The sequence below is a fragment of the Chelonia mydas genome, chromosome 4, assembly GCF_015237465.2.
Source record: "Chelonia mydas isolate rCheMyd1 chromosome 4, rCheMyd1.pri.v2, whole genome shotgun sequence".
NCBI classification, from domain to species: domain Eukaryota; kingdom Metazoa; phylum Chordata; order Testudines; family Cheloniidae; genus Chelonia; species Chelonia mydas.
The window spans coordinates 114,331,159-114,348,571 of NC_057852.1; the positions used below are offsets into that span (position 1 = coordinate 114,331,159).

Below are 17,413 nucleotides of genomic sequence, written 5' to 3' on the forward strand. Positions count from 1 at the left end.
ACCCCCAGCCAGAGCCCTCCCCTGCCCCACATCCCAAATCCTTGCCCCAGCCCGGAGCCCCTTCCCGCACACCAAACTCATTTCTGGACCCACCACAGAGCCCACACCCCCAGCCGGAGCCCTCACCCCCTTCCACACCCCAACCCCCAATTTTGAGAGCATTCATGGCCTGCCATACAATTTCCATAGCCAGATGTGGCCCTCGGGCCAAAAAGTTTGCTCACCCCTGGGTTATTTTGATTTGATCTTGAGATAACTGGTGAGTCTGTTTATTTGTGTGTGTCCTTTTAAAATGTTATCAAGGACATCCATAGTACAGCTACACTGTAAAAAAAGATGCACAAACCTGCATCAACTGAGTCAAGTTTGTGCTATAGTGTTAAAAAGAACAGTGTAGACATTTGGGCTTGATCTGCAGTCTGGTCTCTGAAACAACAGTGGGGGGGGGACAGTCCAGGCTACAGCCGAAGCCCAAATGTCTACATTGCTATTTTTAGTCCTGTAGCGTGAGTCGGGGTCAGCTGAGTTGTGTGTGTGTGTATATATATATATATATATATATATATATATAAAAAATTTTGCAGTGTAGACATACCCCCAACACACTTTCATTGTAGTGTCCTAACAATGTAAATAAAAACATACATATCAATCACCATTTTAAATTTTTTGCCAATGATCAGTTACATAAATCTGCTAAGTAGGTGTTAATAAGAGAAGCTGTTCCAAATGTTTATTTGTGTTTTTTTTTTAAAAAGACATTTTTAAAAAGGAGATAAATATTAACAAATTATCAGTCTTGATACCAACATTCACCTTAGTGAAAAACAAAACATGACTCTGTATGGATGCTGAAGTCTGCCAAGGTGGAACCATTTGCAGTTTGATGGCCTCAGTATTCTAATTGTATTTTATTTGTTTACCTGAGCATCAGTTTTATTCAATGTTATCTACTACTCACAACATTGAATAAAATGTTGTCTTCTGTATATTTTTTCCACTGAGCATCCTATTACTGATGTATTGGGGGAAAGGGGCTTTTTGGATTAAAAATAATATAGGCTCCAATTCAGCAAAACATGTAAGCACGCAGGATAAAATGTTTCAAAAGCACCTAAGTGACTTAGGAACCTAAGTCTCATTTTCAAAAAAAAAGTGATAGTCAGTTAGCAGTTAGGTTCTCCATGCCCACATCCTCAAAAGTATTAAGATCCCGAATTCCCATGTAGGTAGACACCTGAATACATTTGAGGATGTGGGCCTAAGGGCCTATGTGGCCCATCAGTGAGTGTGTATTAGAGAAAATATGAGTTATGAGATATGAGCCCTGAGCTACAGAATCTTGGCTCTTTAGTTCAAGCTATAGCATCCAGTGCTTTTAGCTCTGAAGGTCCCTGATTCAGTCTTTAGTGGGTTAGCCAAGATGGTAGCCATCATACCTACCTCATTTTTGAAAGAGAGACTTCAGTGCATTTGAGAATTTTACCTATGATTAACTTTAAGCATGTCCCGTTGACTTTACTCCACTGATTTCAGTTTTGCTTCATCAGGGTCATAATGCCTGTGACCGATGCTTCTGCTGACCAGAACGCTTGTACTAAGCTACAGTGTTTGAAAAAAGATTTTATCAGAAAAGGAAATGAGCAACACAATGCTCGCTAAACCACAGTATAACAAAATGACCTTGCGATTTCTAAGCCACTAAAGTTTTAATCACACTTCTACATGCACCATGTGTAACATTTTTAACCACAGTTCAGGACCTAAGCTAGTTATTTTACTAGTGCCTTAATAATGAAATTAGTTAACAACTGCCCTGGTAAACACTTATACTGAACATAATTTTGAGTTATGGAGTAGGATAAGTGGCACTGAGATATGAAACAGGATCCTTTGGTCACGTCTTGCACTATTGTTCAGCTGTAAAGTTTAAAACAGACATTTTCCCTGCAAAAATAATGGCCTAGTGTTTCTTTTGAGACAGTGTTTCTATCAAGGAACCTGATCCTGCAGGCATTACTCACATGAGTAATTCTCATCCCATGATTAGTCTCATTGATTTTTTGGGAGTGTAACTACATAATGCACTGGTTCCACATCCTAAATGTGTTCCATGGTCCACTTCTTTCCTGCTGACCTACTTTTGTGTCATTGTTACCTTGTGCTCATGCTACCTGTTAGGTGTATCTGTCTGTTTTCTCTTGTCCTTTATTTAGATTGTAAGCTCCTTGGGACAGGAATTGCTTTTTTTATGTACTTATGCCTAGCACATTGGGGCCCTGGTCTATGAATGGGGCCCCTAGTTGCTGCTGCACTATAAATAATAAATACAATAATAATAATTAATAATGTTCAACCAACCCAAACGTGCCAGTGAACATTTTGGGCCAGACTGTGAAATGTACAATCTCTTGTGAATAAAGATTACTCACAGGAATAATTGTTGCATTATCCGTGGAAATTAGCAATCTAATGAAAAAGCAAATGCCCAGTATTGGACTCATTTAAAGTGCTGAAGTTGGATGTGACAATATTGAATGGGATACTACCAGTTGTTCTGTGTGTCACTGTTCACACGTGGGACAAATTTATGGAGAGTGAGGAGCTAGGAGAAAGGTCAGGAAATGAATATGAATCTCTTTAACTCTTTTTAGGCTGTGAATTGATCCTGTTATTGCTTAGAACCAGATTCTGATATTCTCACTCAGGGTAAATTGCACCTTACCCCTGATGTAGTGCCATTGAAGTCAATGGAACTGTGTGAAGTAAGATACCCCTGAATTTGAGTAAGTGTACCAAAATATGGCCCTTAGTATCACGATTCTTGGCAAATTTCAGATTTTGGAATAGAAACTTTTATGTATCCATTTCATCATGAATTAATCATAATCTATTATAATAGAATCCATCATGCTGAATTCAGCTGGCATTAGTGTAAATGTCAGATGTATTTCTGTAGGTGTTTCATTGCATTTTGTCAGCAATTAAACATGAGTCAATGGACACTTAAAATTAATGCTACCCTACATTTCCTCTTCCTTAATATCTTTGAACCATAAATAATGTGACTTGAATCATGAATTGAAATGGGCATGATGGTACTTTGTGTCAATGAAGGGCACTGTCACAAATATGGAATTAAGATTTCTGAACATGCTCTAGCTAGAGAATGAATATCATTGATGGCAAACGCTGGAAAATGCTACCATTAACTTAAAGGCCACATACTCCCTTCTGCAACAAAGGTGAATGGGTGCTAAATGGCATGGAAAACTCCCTATCATGCAGAAGGAGGGAGCAGTGTCTCTGTTGCACGAATCAGAGACCACAGCAAAACCCTACATAAGAAAGCTGCATTGTTTGGCTCTGTGGATCTGGAGTGAGCAAGCCAGAAATTGAGCTAGGGAAAACTGCTCACAGGGGAATTGTCACCCTTGAAATCTATGGAGATTATGCAGTGAGCTAGTTGTAAGACCCTCTTCCTGCAAATATGTAAGTGCATGATTAACTTTAAGCATGGGAGTAGTCTTTAGAAATTAAGCTTGCAGGAGTTTGCAGGATTGAGTCATAGATCAGTATTATTTTACCTGGGTTTCCCTGCCTTCTAGAAGAAACCCCACTCCAAAGGGTCTCAGGAGCAACTGCAAGTGGACAGGGCATGGCAGGGAAGCAGAGCTATGTTGCCATGAAGGGAGTAATCAGGACAAGAGCTTCATGTGTATGCCCTATTGTTCAGCAAGTGTCCCACTGTCCATAAGAACAGCCATACCAGATCAAACCAACGGTCCATCTAGCCCTGTGTCCTGATAGTGGCCAGTGCCAGCTGCTTCAGAGGGAATGAACAAAACAGGTCAATTCTGAGTGATCCATCCCATTTCCCAATCACAGTTTCTGGCATGGAGTTCATGCCTGGACAGCCATAGGTTTTGGTAGCTTAATTCGCTTTCCCTTGCACAAGAAGTTAATGCATCCCCACTCTAACGGAATGATGTCACTGGAAGTTGGAATTCAAAGTTTCCTGTCACCAATGGGTTTTTCTCCCCCTTTCTTTTTGCATAGGGAACAATTTGGTTCTAAATTGTTAAAAACAAGAACAGGCAAAAGCCAAATCCGCCCATTAGAGGGAAGGGGGGGAAGACATGGGGGGAAGAAATGTCATTCAGCTATACTTATAGTTTCCAGATTTGAAAAACTTCTAAGATACATGGGCCTAATTTTGCTCCCATTGAAGCTTGTTTCCAACATATTACTATTTTCTAATTAAGTTATTTTCTACTGAATCAGAGTCAACAGGAAAACTATAGTAGAACGACTAACAGATCTGAAAAACAGGAAGCTAACTTTGCCAATGAATAAGTAAGTAAATTTATTATTTTTAAAGCCCTGATAAATTATAATAATTTTATTATTGATGTATAGCTGCTTCAAACATTGGCCAGCTAAAGGTCAGATGAATCCAGTGTGGTTTGAAGAGAGCTCACTAAACAGGAAACCACTCAGCTTCATTTTTTGTTCAGTAGCTGCTACAAGAGATAAGACAAAAAAGAGCAGAAGCTACAGGTCAGCTCTAAGTACAGGGGGGAGTTTGGAGCCAAAGGTTTAGAGCTGATATTTTGCTAACCCTCCGCATTTCCTAGAGAAGCTGCTCAGATATTAGGGTGATGGGGTGTGTGTAAATTTATTCCTAATCCTGGTTATATCTAAATTCAAAAACATAGTTATTTTCCTGTTTTTGAATAGTTGGTAGGTGCTCACATACCACAATGATGGATCCATATAAGTACTGGGACAGTAAGATCTGAAGTACAAGGGGTGAGGCGGATGAGGGTGACAGACAGAGCCATCATTCCAACAGTGAAGGGAGAGATCTATGCATATGAATCCTCTGTGCTCACATCTTGGTGGTTCATCGGGGCGCATGTTTAGACACTGGATCAGTACAGATTCAGAAGGCAGAGTGCCATCTACTGAATCACCAATACAGGAGTTATACTATTTATCTACAATGCTTAATTAATTCATATTTGTAAAATGCTTTGAGATTCTTGCATAGGAAAGATGGGTCCTACGTAACTGCAACATATTACTGGCAATACAACCAAGACAGATAAAGAGGCCCCAAAATCATCAATTTTCCCACAGTTACCAAAAATGTTTTCTCACTTAAATGATTAGCAGTTCACTCATTCTGTTATGCTAATCCTTCAATGAGGTTTTGATAAACTTGCTAATATTTTGGTGACTGCATTTGTTCTCTTTTACTTCTTTAGATCTTGGCCAAACATGAATGCAGCAAGTAAGCTAGAGTTAAACCACAGAGGTAAAAAACTATGTTACCATTTATACCATGTTTCTTCTCAATGACATTTTTCATTCTGTTTTCTTTTTACTATTCTTATTACCCTTGGTGTCAGCAATAGTTTGGGATATGCAAAGAATATAGAATCAGAACCCAGGTGTGTTGATCTATTGTAAGAAATATACACAACTCAGGTATCAATGAATGAATGAGGCCAAAAACTACCAGCACACAAGAATAGTGATTTTGTGGCCTCATGCATTAAAAAGTTCTACATCACATGTAATAAGTTATCCTGCTGCATATAAAATGGAGATTTAAAACAACAAACATTGAATTGTTAATGAAATGGTTCATTGCTTCTAAAAACCATGGGAGGGAAGAATGTACAAAGCTTTTTTTTTTTAAAGTGCCTTTTTATCTATATCTATCTTGCCCCATTTAGGCCAAGTTTCATGGGCACAGGTGTCTGTACCATCAGATCTGATTTAAATTATCAAAACAGTTGATCTCTTCTAAAACAATCGGGGGATTGACCTTTTGCAAAAAAAAATCCATTTTAATTTAGAAAAAAAAATTAAACGTCTCCTATTTATAAGGCCCTGATCCTAATTATAAGGTGCTCTCTAGCCTTCATTCAGTAAAGCATTTAAGTACATGTTTAACATTAAGCATGTACTTAAGTCACATTGACTTCATGGGTAAAATTTTGGCCCCACTGTAATCAGTGGGGAAAATTCCCACTGACACCCATGGGCCCAGGATTTCACCCCAAGACTTCAATGGAACACGCTTAATGAAAAGAATGTACATCAGTGCTTTGTGAAATCAAGAGCTCTATTAACCAAACACGTGTGCTGGATGTAAAGCCGGTACCCTACATTTATTGTACAACACATGCATCTTGCCACGTGTTACACATTCACACATAAAGGACGTTTGCTAAAATGTGTACATCCACCACCCCCTTACTTTTTACTTTAAAATAGCATCAAAGGGCTTTTTTAATAGAGGATGTTACAGGGTGTATAAACCCTGCACTAGGTCTGAAGGGGTTAAAGAGCAACTCTGGGCCCAGCTGACCATGCCCAGCCGCAGCTGCAGAGCATGCTCCAGATGGAGGTGGAGCTTAAAAGGAATCCAGACAGCTCTGAAAGAGGCTGACAAGGCAGGGAGAAAGGTCTACCCTGGGAGTTCCTAGGAAGGGATGCTGTAGAAGCTCCTCTGGGAAAAGAGGAGCTTTCCTGCTGGGCTCAGACAGGCTAAAGGTGTAGGTAGTGTATTTTTTTCATTATCTTTTGCTACAGACTACAAAGCTTGGACCATAGAGAAGAGGGTAGGAAGTGGCCCAGGGCGGGCAGCCTTAAAGTGCTTTTGGGTAGACCTTGGTAACTGTCACAGGGCCTGGGTTCCCCTATTAAGAAGGAACTAACCCCTTGGTTCCCCGTATTAAGAAGGAAGTGACCCCCTAACTACTAGGTGATGTTTCCAGCTAGCACCAATAGGAAGTAGGTTTTGTGGTGAAAAGAACCAACTCAGATAAAATAAAACCAACCTGTCTGGTGGTTTCAGTGACGTGTTCTCTTTCGATTCACTTCTAAGTGAACAAGTGGCCACATCACAGCAAAACCTCCCTACAGCTGGCACTTACTGGCAGCTTCCTGCCTCCTCCCCCTAGTCTCGGAAGAGAGGCCAGCCTATTCTCCTGCTCATCCCTTGAATTGAGCCCACATAATTTTTGAGAATCCTGCATGTCCTCACTAAGGCCTAAAACAGAGATGCCTAAATATATGAGATGGGCATTTTTCATGATATTTCCAGACAAACTAGAAACTGCCTAAGAGAATCTTACCCTTGAAAAATTTTCAACCCAATTTTGTATATCAAAGGGGTTTGGAGAGATTGGCTAAGCATCTGCAGGTTGGGCTGTTTATTAAAACACAACTTCCTGTCTGATGTCACTATTAGAAACATAATGAAATCACTGACCTTTCTAAGATCTTCTTGCATTGAAGTCCATGGGTGCAGATTCAGACCCTGTGAACTCCTATTTTAATTAGTGTGACCACAGAATCAAAGTTGTCCCTGTTGTCTCATTTAAAGTAAAAAGGCAATTTTGATACTTGGTACTAATGTGCAATATGGTAACCCGTGGCACTCTGGTAAATGTAAGGGAGCTGTGAAGATGTTTTGACTTTGAATAAGGGGTCACCAACCTGAAAAGGCTGAGAAATGCCAAGTCTACACCAGGTCTTCAGTTTCCAATGAAAATAACAGTGGTAAGAAGAGGTCAATTAGATTGTAGACTCTTTGGCACAAAGACTGTCTCCTACAACACCAGCACAATGGGGCCCTGATCTGACTGAGACCTGAGGGTATGAGCACATTACAAATAATAAATAAATGAACACCGTCCTGAAAAGTGTTCGTGCCCTCAATTGCCATGCACCTTCCAGATGGTGCTCGGTGTTTTGGAAGATCAGGCCCCAATACACATTGTGCTGATTATGTTACATTAGTGTATATAAGATTCGTCACCACTATAGAAAAGGTATTGAATTGAAAGACCATCATGATATAAGAGGAAGATTTTCCCCCCTGTACTGGCTGGTTTGCACTACTCAGTCAGCAGAAAGGAGCTGGACAGATAACTTAACCAGAAAACTGAGGGTTCTCCTTGCGTAAAGGGAATCCCTAGATAGAACAGCACCAGCGCTGTGGCTCTATGTGATCATTCTCACCACACACGGTCAGAAGAGGTGTTCCGAGAAGAAAGGAGGCATGGCTGGGATGCCTCTGAGCTCCAGTGATCCCAGGCTCACAGACTCATGGACATTAAAGGCCAGAAGGGACCATCACGATCATCTAGTTGGACCTCCTCCACATTAGAGGCCACAGAACCTCACCCACTTTACTATCAGAATGGCTTGGGGCTCTGGGCATACAGGTGTAAATTTAAGTTATTGATGTCTTTATGATGCTCTAATTTATGCTGGGAACGAGGCTACCTCTGCCTGGTCCTGTTCCAAATTCCATTTGGTTATACTAGAGAATGTGGCCAATAATATTGATCTGTGTGACTCATTTTCCTGTCATGTTGAGGGTGTTTAACTTGGAACTCAAGGAATATAGAGTCATTTTTATAACTTGAAATAAAAAACGAAAGAATGAAACTTTAAAGCACTGGTTTGTTTTCATCATTATGTTTGTAGGGCCTTATTCTCCTCTCACTTACACTGGTGTAAATCAGGAGTAACTTCAGTGAAGTCAATAGAGCTATAGTAGTAAACTGGTGTAAGTGAGTGGAGAGTCAGGCCCATAGTTTGCAGGAGTCTGTTTCTCCTCCCCCACGGATGACTGTATAAACAGATAACAGTAGTACAGGTACAGTACAAATGAACATTTAATGCCATCTGCTGGGCCATGCAACATTGTGCAATATTTTGTTGCTGGAATCATGTATTGAATCTAACTTACAGAAGAACAATGATGCATAAAAGGGTGTGTTTCTTTTGTTTTTTGGTCAGGGTCAGTTAGAATGTCCAAAGGATCTACATAACACAATACATATTGTGACAGACCCAGACCAGTGGGGTACAGGAGTCTGGTAGAAGGCAAATATACTGGCCGATGGATGAATAGTTTTCTGTTCCCTGAGTGACCAGAGCAGGGGCTGCGCTAGGGCAATCAGGAACCTGCTAGAACCAATTAAGACAGGCAAGCTAATTAAGACACCTGGAGCCAATTAAGAACATACTAGAATCAATTATGGCAGGCTGACTAATCAGGACACCTGGTTTAAAAAGGACCACCCATCAGTTAGTGGGGGGGGTGCAAGAAGGTGTGCTGCTGGAGGACTGAGAAGTACAAGAATAACCAGGCTTCAGGAGGAAGATCCTGCAGTGAGGATAAAGAAGGTGCTGGGGGGGAGGCCATGGGAAAGTAGCCCAGGGAGTTGTAGCTGTCATGCAGCTGATACAGGAGATATAGACAGCTGCTATCCACAGGCCCCTGGGCTGGAACCCAGTGTAGAGGGTGGGCCCAGGTTCCCCCCAGTCCCCCAACTCCTGATCGGACACAGGATAGTTGACCTGGTCTGTGAGCAACACTAGGTGGGACAATAGAGACTGTGGAGATTGTTCTCCATTTCCCCCACGCTGGCCAGTGATGAGGTTAGCTGAGTGAATGGCAGGTTTGAGCCTCTAGCAGAAGCGGCCAAAATAAGGGCTGCTGTGAACCAAAATGATCAAAATGAAACATTTTGATTGCCCAGAACCAAACAAATTGGGGGTTTTTTCAGTTCATGAATAGTTGAGATTTCAACTTTTTGTCCAGATTTGAGACAGGAAGAAATTGAGCTCCCAAAAATATCCATGGGACAGGAAAACCATTTTCTTCTAAGCTCTAACTGTGAGGTGCTCAGATGCTGTGGTCATGGAAACCATAAAACTACTTACAATATTTTTATTTATTTATTATTTAGGCACCTAGCTTTAGGCACCCGTTTGAGAAAAACTTGGCCTTCATAGCCTCTGTGCAGATGAAATAAGGGTGGGTCTGAGATTCCATAAGACTCTTTCCTTACTAATGTATCTACTCAGGGGCAGCTGGCATTTTTCACTATGTGAGCTATGTGAATATTTTCAGTATATTATACAGTTAACTAAATTCTGTTCCCTTTAATAAAATGCTAAATATCACTCTTCTATATAGAATATATAATATTTGCTGTAATCTTTCTGACCATTTTATTTAGAAGACAAGAGCAGAAATATTCCTGGAAAAACATCTGATTTTGTAAGTATTTTTTTCCCTTCCTTTCTAAAATTTTGCTTTACTTTCACTTAGACTTGAAATTTAAGATGGTCACCTGCTGTAATGCTGTTGTGGGAAGACCATCCTTTCTGCCTGAGCATCTGGAATGTAGAGTGGGATTTTGAAAAGTGCTTAGTTTTGGCCTAACTCTGCTCCTATTGGAATCAATGAAAGCTTTAAATTGACTTCAGTGGGAGCAGGATTAGGCCAATGCTTGTTTTTGAAAATACCAAGAATATGGTTCATTTTCTGTATATAGCTATGTTCTATTTTGAACTACAGTAACATTGTATTTAGAATAATCATTCAGTATCAAATCTACAAAAGTATAAGATGCATCTGTTCTCCAGTGTGCAATTTTGTATTCAAATAAACATGGAAAATGATTATTTCCAGATAGGCTTGGAACTTCTGAAGCTGGGTTACAGGAGCAGACTACTCAGCCAATTACTTATCTATGGCCTGATTCTGTTTTACCTGTGTATCTCAAAAATCACTCTGAAGTCAATAGAAGTTGGTGTAAACAAGAATGGCAAGACCATGTGCTATAAATTGGACAATTAGTATCCAAGTAGTGCCAACAGAAGAGCTGGGCAAATAAAAACATTGCAGTGAACTTTCATTCAAATTTGAAAGCTGATTGCAATTCTACCATACAGTAATATTCACCTCCCTGCCTTGTTTGCTTGGAAACAGAAGATTTGCTAGTGCAAGCACTCAGGACTCAAATATTTGAATAGTTATTAACCAAAAGTGACTTTTGAATATTAGATTTTTATTTTAAAATTTACAGTTTGTGATGACTGAGTAATTACATAAATCACTGATGTTCAGATTCACAGAGTCCAAGGACAGAAATACCCTCTGTGACAATATTAGTTCTATTCCCTAGCTGCTTGATTTATGTAACTGAACAGCATAGCACAAATGACACATTGAAAATATTACAGTGAAATGTACAATTTTTAAAATGTGCTTTGCTGGTTAAGTTACACTCTATGTAACATTTTCAAAAGTGACTTAGGAACCAGATTACTATTTCCAAAGTGACTTAGGCACTTAGGGGAGTTTTTCAAAGGCACAAATGATACTCAGCAAAAGTTGATGGAAATTAGACTCATAACTGCTATTTGAAAATCTCCCTCTTATGAGACTGAGTCCCACTAACTTTTAAATTAAAGTCACTTTTAAGTTTGTATGCAGCCTTAGTTAAATTCTAAACTGCAAACAGAAACTCTGCTGCACCAGTGTACTCTGTGCAACCTTTCACCTTCATCCCTTCAACAGTTGAACAAAACTCCCAGTTCACAGTCTGCAGGCATGAAATGGCAGGAGTCAGCCCAACTCCATCAATGGTCGCTGAAGCCATTCAACTGAGCCATTCGAGTGAATGCAACTCCATTGACTTTGGCCAAGCCTGAAGTGAGCCCTGTGTTACCTGAATTTCTTTCTTTTGCTTAGGATAAAGATTTTGCAAAAGTGGGTGAGGATGAATCAGAACATTCACGCGACGTACCTGATGAAGAACAGTATCCCTATGATACTGTAAAAACTTCCAGCTTGGAGGCAATGCATGCTTTGAAAATTTTGCCTGCCAAACCAATACAAGAATCTGAGTATGCAGGTAATTGACTTCTGTGCTAAAACAGAACGGGGTCCTTGGGTTAAATGGGGAAAGCAAGGACCAGATTGTGCTCCGTTTGGTCATTTTTAAAAATATTTAGACCAAGTGCTCCACCGGGTGAAAGATATAGAAAGAAAAATGTGATTGCCAGGATAATCAATTGCATATGAATGAATGTAACATTATTTTAAGGGTACCTACCACATCCTTCAGGAATGGGCATTTTGTTTTTAAATTTTCCCAAGGATTGTCTGTAGGAAAATTCTGTATTTTAATCAAGCCAGTGATTTGTTTTACAGAAGGCCCTATTCAAGTCTCATTTTATCTTAGCGCTTACCTATAATATAATGACACAAGCCGCTGTCAAATTTGGGGTAAAGAAAGGTGGCCCCTACAGGCTATGCTAGTCAGCCCTAATAACTACTTTCTAGAAATTTTAAACCCCTGCCAAAAAAAAAAAAAAAAAAGAGCCATAGGCAGAAATCTCAAATATGTACATAAAATGCGCCCAACAAATAGCAAATAAATTAAATTTAAAAAAACTAAAATCAGTTCTACAGCAGCAAATGGGAGAGGTTTGTATAAAGTAAGGGCCTGATTCAGTTCCCACTGAAGCCAAAGTTTTTTCCATTGTTTTCAATGGGATTTACATTGGACCCTAATCAAATTACTGAGCTCATTTTTTCCTTAGATCCCTCAGCGTGTATGAACACAGTATGGGTTCAACTCAGGGTAGGCTATGCTGAGTTCTAAAAACTTATTTCCAGGCTTTATTTGGAAACCTGAAGTAGCAGCACTCAAATGCTTGATTAAATCTTTTTTCCCCCCCTGCTTGCCAATGGGAACATTTCTGTTAGGAACCCTCTGGAAGCATCCTCTGGTGCTTATCTAAGAGCCCCCTAGAGTACAGTTACTGCCTGGGGAAAACAATGCAAATTTTGACTGATGGACCCAAAGAAAAGCATATTAAACAAATAGACAGCCATTTTTAGTTCAGTTATGACCTGTAGCTGCCACATTCCAGAAAAGAATCTGAAAATGCATTTCAGAAAGACAGACTTTTGTGTTCATGTCCCATTCTGCAATCTTTTATAGGAAATAAAAATACACACTTGAAGTTAATGACTCAGAAAATGTACTGACTTGGAAAAACATGCTCATGTACATGGATGTGTATCAAAATGTAGGCACATTTTAGACAAGCATAAATGTGTATTAGAAACAAATGTAGGTATTGAAAAGACTTCCTGTTATACCTTCTGAATAAATGATAGCGAACAAGAATATAGGGTGCAGGGGACAGTGTCGGACAGCAGTTTAGGCAGGAACCAGTCTAAAAAAATGACTGGTCGGGAGAGGGTTTCTAACCATCTTTTATTATTGTTGTTGCTCTATTGCAGAGGTTTTTGAGGAAAATAGGCCAAGTTGCCTCCTCCTGAGGGGTAACGGAGTGGGACTTGACAAAGACATCCTGGTAGAATTCCTCCCAAATGGCAGAAGATGGAGCTTGCCCTCTTTTCCCAAAAGAATTGGCTTATAAACTCCACAGCTCCCTCAGCCCAGGCCCCCTGCAAATCCTATCCTCGAGGCTTTTTTCAATCAATATCAGCTCTGGGCCAGAGAGGCAACACAATAACTCCATGGCAGTGGAGTTGGGCTTGCAGGGACTCCTCTGGCCACTGTTATGTAGCCCAGGGAGCCCCCACTTTCAGGAGGAATTCCCCAATGTGGAGTTTGCGCAATAGAAAAGATAATTTCTGGGGAGCCACAGGGGAATTATGTGCATCCTCCACAACCCTGATCACACCCAACTTGGATTGCCCATTCCCTGCTTAATACTGCCCCTCTCACCCTGCATATATCCCCAATGGAAATTCCTCTGTAGAGCCCTAGAAAGTGGGGTGTAGAGCCACAGAAGATAGCTGACACCCTTCTTCAATATAAGGGGTCAGATCCATGCCTGGAGGAGCCACTTCCATGTGCCGAAATCACGTGAGTATGGCTGGGACTAATTGCATGAGTAAGATGAGCAGGGAAAGCTGAAGGGTTTGCACATCCTTTATTGTTTCTGAACCAGCCACTAATATCTACGTTGTTGGATCCTCTCATGTCCTTTGCTGATGTTTCAAATGACTGTTCCACTGAATTCAGTGAAATGCCTTAGACGTAGCTTATGCATTTGGCAGCTTTAAAGGTGCTGCCAAATATACTTGGGGGCACTCAGCCACCATGAAGTGGCTAACAAACAAACACTATTCCACAGCTGTAAGTGGTACACTACAAGTGGTGTTCTGGAATGATTAGGTGGTAGTGCTTTATAAATGAATGACTTGACAAAGATTGAATAGAACTTGTCAAAGTACACTAACATTAAATTATTTATGTACTGTTCATAGAATCATAGATTAGAGTTGGACGAGACCTCAGAAGGTCATCTAGTCCAACCCCCTGCTCAAAGCAGGACCAACACCCACTAAATCATCCCAGCCATGGCTCTGTCAAGCCGGGCCTTAAAAACCTCTAAGGATGGAGATTCCATAACCTCCCTAGATAACCCATTCCAGTGCTTCACCACCCTCCTAGTGAAATAGTTTTTCCTAATATCCAACCTAGACGTCCCCCACTGCAACTTGAGACCATTGCTTCTTGTTCTGTCATCTGCCACCACTGAGAACAACTTAACTCCATCCTCTTTGGAACCCCCCTTCAGGTAGTTGAAGGCTGCAATCAAATCCCGCCTAATGCTGATTTTTAAAAAGGGCTCCAGAGGCAATCCTAGCACTTACAAGCCAGTGAACCTAACTTCAGTACCAGCAAAATTGGTAGAAACTATAATAAAGAATTGAATTGTCACACACCTAGATAAATGTGATTTGTTAGATAAGAACCAACATGGCTTTTGTAAAGGGAAATCATCCTTCACCATTCTATTAACAATAACACAAAATGTGGAAATAGCAGAATGCTAGTTGACTTTTGTTTCAATTTTCACCAAAAAGTTTAGTAGCAATTGAACATCTAACTTAATGAATGCCAATGAAAATGAGGTAGGATTAGAGGCTAAAATAGGGAAAGAACAAGTTAAAAATTACATAGACAACTTAGATGTTTGCAAGTCAGCAGTGCTTAATGAAATACATCCAAGAATACTCAAAGAGCTGACTAAGGAGATATCTGAACTGATAGCGATTATCTTATGAAAGTCATGGAAGACAGGTGAGATTCCAGAAAACTGGAAAAGAGCAAATATAGTGCCAATCTAAAAAAAGGGGAATAAGGACAACCCAGGGAATTACAGACCAGTCAGCTTAACTTCTGTACCTGGAAAGATAATGCAGCAAATAATTAAACAATCAATTTGCAAACATCTAGAAGATAATAAGGTGATAAGTAACAGTCAGCATGGATTTGTCAAGAACAAATTATGTTAAACTAACCTGAGAGCTTTCTTTGACAGGGTAACAAGCCTTGTGGATGGGGGAAGCAGTAGATGTGGTATATCTTGACTTTAGTAAAGCTTTTGATAGTGTCTCGCATGACCTTCTCATAAATAAACTAGGGAAATACAACCTAGATGGAGCTACTACAAGGTGGGTGCATAACTGGTTGGAAAACTGTTCCCAGAGAGTAGTTATCAGTGGTTCACAGTCATGCTGGAATGGCATAGTGAGTGGGGTCCCACAAGGATCAGTTCTGGGTCCAGTCCTATTCAATGTCTTCATCAATGCTATAAATAATGGCATAGAGAGTACACTTATAAAGTTTGCGGATGATATGAAGTTGGGCGGGGCTGTAAGTGCTTTGGAGGATAGGATTAAAATTCAAAATGATCTGGACAAACTGGAGAAATGGTCTGATGTAAATGGGATGAAATTCAATAAGGACAAATGCAAAGTAAGAAGCAACAATCGGTTGCACACATACAAAATGGGAAATGACTGCCTAGGAAGGAGTACTGTGAAAAGGGATCTGGGGGCCATAATGGATAACAAGTTAAATATGAGTCAACAGTGTAACACTGTTACCAAAAAGGTGAACATCATTCTGGAATGTATTAGCAGGAGTGTTGTAAGCAAGACATAAGTAGTAATTCTTCCGCTCTACTCCACATTGATTAGGCCTCAGTTGGAGTACTTGTGTCCAGTTCTGGGATCCACATTTCAGGAATATGTAGACAAATTGGAGAGAGTCCAGAGAAGAGCAACAAAAATGATTAAAGCTCTAGAAAATATGACCTATGAGGGAAGATTGAAAAATTTTTTTTTTAGTCTGAAGAAGAGAAGACCAAGAGGGGACATGATAAGAGTTTTCACATACATAAAAGGTTGTTACAAGGAGGAGGGAGAAAAATTGTTCTCCTTAACCTCGGAGGATAGGACAAGAAGCAGTGATCTTAAATTGCTGCAAGGGCACTTTAGGTTGGACATTAGGATAAACCTGCTAACGGTCAGGGTGGTTAAGCACTGGAATAAATTGCCTAGGGAGGTTGTGGAATCTCCATCACTGAAGATTTTTAAAAGCAGGTTAGACAAACACCTTTCAGGGATGGTCTAGATCAGTGGTTTTCAAACTGTGGGTTGGGACCGCTCAGGGCGTCGTGAGGTTATTACATGGGGGGGGGGGGGTCGCGAGCTGTCAGGCTCCACCCCAAACCCCACTTTGCCTCCAGCATTTATAATGGTATTAAATATATTAAGTGTTTTTAATTTGGGGGGGGGGGATCACACTCAGAGGCTTACTGTGTGAAAGGGGTCACCAGTACAAAAGTTTGAGAACCACTGGTCTAGATAATGCTTAGTCCTGCCTTGAGTGCAGGGGACCTGACTAGAAGACCTCTCAAGGTCCCTTCCAGTCCTACGATTCTATAATTCCATTATCAGGATTATTTGAGGGAGTCACCTAGCGTGTGGATAAGGGTGATCCAGTCAATAGCGGCCTGGTCTACACTAGAAAATTAGGTTGACATAACTGCATCACTCAGGGTTGTGAAAAATCTATCCCCCCCAACACCCAACTGGCATAATTAAGTTGACCTAAGTCTCTGTGTAGACAGCATTAGGTCAACAGAAGAATTCTTCCGTTTACCTAACTGTCATCTCTCAGGAAGGTGGATGACCTATGTCAGTGGGAGAACCCCGCCCATGGTGCAGGTAGTGACTACACTGAGCCTACAGCTGCAGTGGCACACCTGTGCCGTAGTAGTGTTTTAAGTCTAGACAAGCTCATTGTGTACGTGGATTTTCACAAAGTCCTTCATACGGTCCCCCACCAAAGGCTCTTAAGCAAATTAAGTGGTCATGGGATAAGAGGGAAGGTCCTCTCATGAATCAGTAACTAGGAAACAAAGGGTAGAAATAAATGGTCAGTTTTCACAATGGAAAAAGGGCAACAACAGGGTCCCCCAAGGATCTGTACTGGGACCGATGCTATTCTACATATTCATTAATGATCTGGAACAAAGGGGGGGAAATTGAAGTGGCAAAGTTTGCAGATGATATAAAATTTATTCAAGATAGTTAACTCCAAAGCAGATTGTGAGGAGTTACAGAGGGATCTCACAAAACTGGGTGACTAGGCAAAAAAAAAAATATGATGGGTTTTAAACTGTTACCACCCAAGAAAGAAATTTTGGATAATCATGGTGAGTTCTATGAAAACTTCCACTTAATGTGCAG

General features: G+C 40.5%; 2 protein-coding genes across 2 annotated transcripts in view; one reads left to right on the top strand and one right to left on the bottom strand.

Annotated features, from left to right (window-relative positions):
* Window positions 1–17,413, top strand: part of CLNK (cytokine dependent hematopoietic cell linker) — a 71,791-nt gene that overhangs the window by 33,152 nt on the left and 21,226 nt on the right. The window contains exons 3-6 of the mRNA XM_043544648.1: window positions 4,285–4,356; window positions 5,271–5,320; window positions 10,056–10,096; window positions 11,576–11,738. Of these exons, the coding sequence (XP_043400583.1) occupies window positions 4,285–4,356; window positions 5,271–5,320; window positions 10,056–10,096; window positions 11,576–11,738 (326 nt within the window). The remainder of the gene's footprint in view (window positions 1–4,284; window positions 4,357–5,270; window positions 5,321–10,055; window positions 10,097–11,575; window positions 11,739–17,413) is intronic.
* The window catches only part of ZNF518B (zinc finger protein 518B), a 79,786-nt gene that overhangs the window by 1,004 nt on the left and 61,369 nt on the right, over window positions 1–17,413 (bottom strand). The window lies entirely within an intron of this gene.